This window comes from Triticum aestivum, chromosome 3A (assembly GCF_018294505.1).
Source record: "Triticum aestivum cultivar Chinese Spring chromosome 3A, IWGSC CS RefSeq v2.1, whole genome shotgun sequence".
NCBI classification, from domain to species: domain Eukaryota; kingdom Viridiplantae; phylum Streptophyta; class Magnoliopsida; order Poales; family Poaceae; genus Triticum; species Triticum aestivum.
Window position 1 is genome coordinate 686,382,132 of NC_057800.1, and position 5,338 is coordinate 686,387,469.

Below are 5,338 nucleotides of genomic sequence, written 5' to 3' on the forward strand. Positions count from 1 at the left end.
CAAGTTAATGGGCCGGCCCATTTGTAGTCGGTAGAAGCTTTCGGTTTTGGGAATCTTTTAGAGGGTTCCAGTGTTTTTTATTGGTTTTTGGAACCGGTTTTCCTTTTTTCATATTCTTTTTTGTCTCTGTTACTGTTTCTGTTTGTTTTCTTTTCCTTTTTCGTTTCTATTTTTTTAATTTTTACTTTTGTTTCTGTTGCTTTTGTTTGATATTTTCAAAAAAAATTCTGAATTTCAAAAAATGTTATAATGTTCAAAATTGTGTTCACAATTTTTTTAAATGTTCATGTCTCATAAAATGTCCAGGAACTGCAAAAATGTTCTTGCTTTCAAAATGTGTTTATAATTTAATAAAATGTTTTTGTTTCAAAAATTGTTCATTTTCCAATTATTTTCAGGATTTTAAAAAATGATCAGAGATTTCATAAAATATTATTATTTTCTAAATTTGTTCATGATTTTATAAAAGAATTTTTGTTTCAATATTTGTTCATGATTTCATAATATGTTCGTGTTTCAAAAAAATGTTCAACGATTTCAAAAAATGTTCTTCTCTTGAAAATATGTCAGAATTTTCATTAAATGTTTTTTGTTTCATAAAATGTCTAGGAATTTCAAAAAAGTTCTGGTTTTCAAATTATTGTTCACAACTTAAGAAAATGTTCGTGTTTCAAAAAGTGTTTAGGAATTTCAAAAAATGTTCGCGTTTGCAACATTATGTTCCAAATCGCAAAAAATGTCCCCATGTTTCTAAATTTATGTTCAAAAAACAATTTGAGGTGATTATTTGTGAGAAAAATAAAATTTAAAAGGGGGGGGGGGTCGCAAAAAAACAGGTCACATGCCCTGGTCACTGCCTCCCTGATGGGTGGGCCCTGCATCATGCTGGCTCGCCACATCAACACGATGTACATATACAAGCGTGGTTAACACCGTAGATGCACGCTCAAGCCAAATTTTATCACCGATTCGATGTACTATGCCGTAAGTTTTAGCACCAAACTGATTTTTCTTTTCAAGTTCAGGCACCTGTGATGTAATTGACTCCATTAAGAACTCTCAACCTCCGGCCTCCAACGTGCAACAGAATTGCTCGAGGTTCCATCCAAACGGAGACAAAAAGGAAACTAGAGGCACGGATGATGACCATCGACCCGAATAAGCCATGGCGTCATGCCGCGGAAAAGGACAAGGAAGGAGAAGAAAATGATGAGCAGATGCCTCGACCGCTCCGCTCGCGAAGAAACCAAACAGCACGGCATACCGCAACATAATTTCCTCCGCCCACTCAGTTGACTGACCAATTCCATCCCAAGTCGTCTCATGAGAATCTTCTTCTCCGGTGACCACCCGCCTCTCGACCATCGACAAGCCACAAGCGCACACTCTCAGCAGCCAAACCCCCTAGCTAGCTAGTAACCAGACCAGTTCGTCCCACCATGGTCGCCGCACCGGCAGGCCCGGGAGGTGGAGGTCCGTCTCTCTCTCCGTGCGCCGGCTTCGTCGCGGACTCCCTGATCCTCCCCACCCGGAACGTCAGGCTCTTCGCGCCGGTCTTGGCGCTCGTCCTCGCCCACACCTTCCTCTTCCTCGCCGTCGCCGTCCACTTCGCCCACGAGTACGCCCTGTCGGGCCCCACGATCTGGTTGCACCCAGCGGCGCTGCTCGTCCTCCACCTAGCGTACCTCGCCAGCAAGCTCGCCACGCAGGCCGCCGTCGCGCTCGCCGCCTGCGCCACGCTCCGCGGCGACCGGCCGCGCTCGCTCGCCGAGCTCGTGCGCGGCACCCCCCGGCCACGCGGCATCTTCGCCTGCGCCGCGCTGGTCGCCGCCGCGGAGCTCGCGTCGACGGCCGTCCCGGCGTACTACCTCGACTCCTGGTACAGGTACAGCTGGAGCCACTCGGACACCGGCGGCGTGGAGTCGTTCGTGCAGGGCGTCCTGCTGTTCGTCTTCCTCGCCACGCTCCTCCTCCGCCTCTTCCTCGCCGCGGTCTTCCCGGTCGCCATCGCCGCGTCGGCGACGGCGGCGGCAGAGGAAGGCGGCGACGGTGGTGGCGGCGCGAGCGCGGCCGCTCATCTCCAGCGCGCGTGGCGGCTCATGACCGCGGCCGCGAGCTGGAAGGAGGCCGCCCTGCAGGTGCTCGTGGTGAGCGTCGTGCTGCCACTGGCCACCTACCCGGTGTACGCGTTTGCTCTGGACTGCGGGCAGGGCGGGTGCGTGCTTTTGCTGGGCAGCCTGTACGGGTTCCTTCTGCCGTCCGCCGGTGTGCAGCTCTACTCCACGGTGGCCGCCACCGTGTTCTACCACCGGGGCATGGAGCAGCAGCGTCGTCGTGATCTCGCCATTCCACTGATGATGAAGGACATGAAGCTAGGAGGTACCCCGCTAAATTCTCTGAAATTGATTAAGGGTGCGACGATCGCCTGAAGAGTCTATGATGAATAGCGATCTGCTCTGATTCGCCTGGAAGAATCCGACATTCCTAATGTTCCTCCTGTCCGAGCAGCTCGGGTGCAAATTTATGGCCATGCAGATAGTGGAAATGGCACTCGCTTTGTTCAGGTTTCAGTAAATTTCCAGGTCCGCCATTCGTGAGCTGCCCAGTTGCAGTCCAAACTTCAGAAGTCGTGTGGCTCATCCTAAAAAAGAAAATCTTATGATGTACTCTCTCCATTCTGAATTACTTGTCGCAAGTATGGATGTATCTAGATGTATTTTAGTTCTAGATACATCCATTTCTGCGACGAGTAATTTGGAACGGATGGAGTATACAAATACAATGATTGTGTTGTACTCCCTCCGTTCCAAATTACTCGTTGTGGTTTTAGTTCAAATTTTGAACTAAAATCACGACGAGTTTTAGTTCAAATTTTGAACTAAAACCACGACGAGTAATTTGGAACGGAGGAAGTATGAAATAAGTTGAATGATCATGGCATAATCACAGAATCTTGAGAAATATGCAATGCGGTTACTGAAAATTGCAGTTTGTGTTCAGTGCAGTTCTCACTGTCAGTTTTTTTGAAGAAGGCCATCATTCACTTAAAATCGTTAGAATTTGTGTTCAGTGCTCTGTATCCACTGTGCTGCTGAAGCCAGTAAAACTTTACAATGCTCCCAAACAGGGCCCTTGAATAGTTGAATGATATGCTTCCAATGCTAGAAACCTGGACTCGGGCAGTTAAACAGAATTGTTCAACAGCTCAGCTAAAGAATTTTGGTTGGACTTTTGGCTCCGACTAATAACAAATATATTACGAGCGAAGCAAGAAAATACCGGAATCAAACCACAAGCACGGACAAGCATTGGCCACAGAAATAAAACCGAATGGAGCTGAGCCTACACAAGTTCCACACAAATCAATCCAGAAAATCATTTTTGGCATAATTCTCACAGATCAATTCAACAAGCTCCTTGATCACCATTATCCGCGTCCTTCATCTGCTCACCAAGTCGCCTCGGGCAGCTCCAGTTAATCGCTCGTAGCTGCTCCAAGGTCTTCATTACTCTCTTGTTCACCGGCAGCCTTGTTCTGCCGGTCTGTTTGTCCCCGTGCACCCTGGTATGTTTACCCTCCTTTTTGTCAGTTAACTTAACAGGCTCTTTTTCAGTTGGCTTTAGCAGCTTCCCTTTCAGTTCGTTTGAGCTGTACTGGTGCCCCTGCGTCAAAGAGTACATATACGTATAGCTCATGTTAGTAAGAAAATGGTTAGGAGCAGTAACTGATTTATCTTTTCCATCGACGAGAAAAGTACCCATGTTGCCAGTTATTAGCACGAAAATAAGACAAGCAGAAACCTGCAGCTAGAATAGAATGACTTATCCAGGCTGACTTTGGTGAAATTTCTTAATTTCTTGTTAAACACAACTTCAATACTTTCTCTGGCCATGCCATTGCCAGGAACAGGTCGAACACAGTTTCTTGGCTGTTTATCCTCTAGCTAACATTACAAGCATATACAGTAGTACTATATCCTAAATGCAATAATGTATAGCTTCTCTCAACTTGCAGAACTTCACCGCCAACATTGAAGGAAACTTAGAGATGTGGACTTGTGAGTCATCATCTATTAATTTCCACAACGCTTAACTGTACACAATTATACAAGAATGGTTGGGCGCACAAGCACAAGACAGATTCAGCAACGTATTTCTATTGGATTAACAGGATTTGTTGAAACAGCTGATACAGAACTGAATATTCATACTGATAGTCAGTCACAAAAATATCCAGCAAAAGCGAGTAGCAGCAGTACACAGAAGTTAATTAATTACCTGCACTCTTGCTCAGATATCTGCAGATCTCACCGGTGTAGAAGTTGGGAAAGAAAACGAAGTGCTTCTTGACATCAAGTTGAGCTACTCCTCGCAAGGTTTTGTTCCTCACATCGATAGCAATCATGAACTCCATGTTTTCCATGATCCCGTGTTTGGTGCTAGAAGCCATGTAGACAATATCGTCGTCGTCTATGCTTATGGTGGGGAACGCCATCTGAAGTTTTGGCAACGCTGGCGTCGTGTCGCTGCCGCTGCTGCTCAGCTTAGACAGCAGGTCGCGATGACCTGGAACGCCGCCGGAATCCATGGTGACATCTTTGCTTGAAAGTTGACAGTCAGGTTGTCAGAGACTGTATTGACGTATAATGTGTTGTCTAATTTTTTTCATCAGATCGGTCTTTTGATTGCATTGGTTAGAGCATGCACTTCTACATGGTATCAAAGTCAAGATGTCTTGAGTTCAAGATCCGACTGGCGCAATTATATTGCAGCCCACTTTCGGTCCACGTTTAGGTCTGAAAGAGCTACACATGAGGGAAAGTGTTGACGTATAATGAGCGCTTCTTCCCATGATACTGCTATAATACCGCACTCCGATCGCCGGCACACGTCGCCGCCTCCCCCGCGTGCCCGTGCTATTCTCTTGTTATAGGTTACATCGTGTGTCTACCCCCGCCATATAAGAAAGGCCTAGGATACAAGTGTTCTATTAGGACACAACTCCTATCCTGTCTACACACAAATACAAAACCAAGTCCAATTGTAACCTACCTTGTACAATAATATTCGACACAATTCTAACAAACTTCATCTTGGCGAATATTCTTCACCACCTTGAATTCATCCATGCGTCGAACCTTCATGTACATTGGACTTGAGATACGCCATGAGCACCGCTGCTACTCCCAGCCTCCATGTGACTCCACCTGCAACTTGTAATCACTCTTTTTCTTAACCACACTCAACACTCTAGCAAAATTAAGCTTCTTGTTACTCTAGTCCATGCTCCCAACTTCCAGAGTATCCGTCCAACGTCATCACACACCGACCACTGTCT

At 46.2% G+C, this 5,338-nt stretch overlaps 1 protein-coding gene across 1 annotated transcript; it reads left to right on the forward strand.

The window, feature by feature from the left end:
- The first annotated feature begins 1,269 nt into the window (after positions 1-1,269).
- Positions 1,270-2,623, forward strand: LOC123063220 (uncharacterized). The gene has a single exon (XM_044486963.1). It carries the CDS (start codon positions 1,440-1,442, stop codon positions 2,427-2,429), a length of 990 nt encoding a protein of 329 aa, XP_044342898.1. The 5' UTR covers positions 1,270-1,439; the 3' UTR covers positions 2,430-2,623.
- The last annotated feature ends 2,715 nt before the right edge of the window (positions 2,624-5,338 follow it).

What these genes read in the sequence shown, in the direction of transcription:
- LOC123063220 (XM_044486963.1), top strand. Translation starts at nt 1,440, where the DNA reads ATGGTCGCCGCACCGGCAGGCCCGGGAGGTGGAGGTCCGTCTCTCTCT.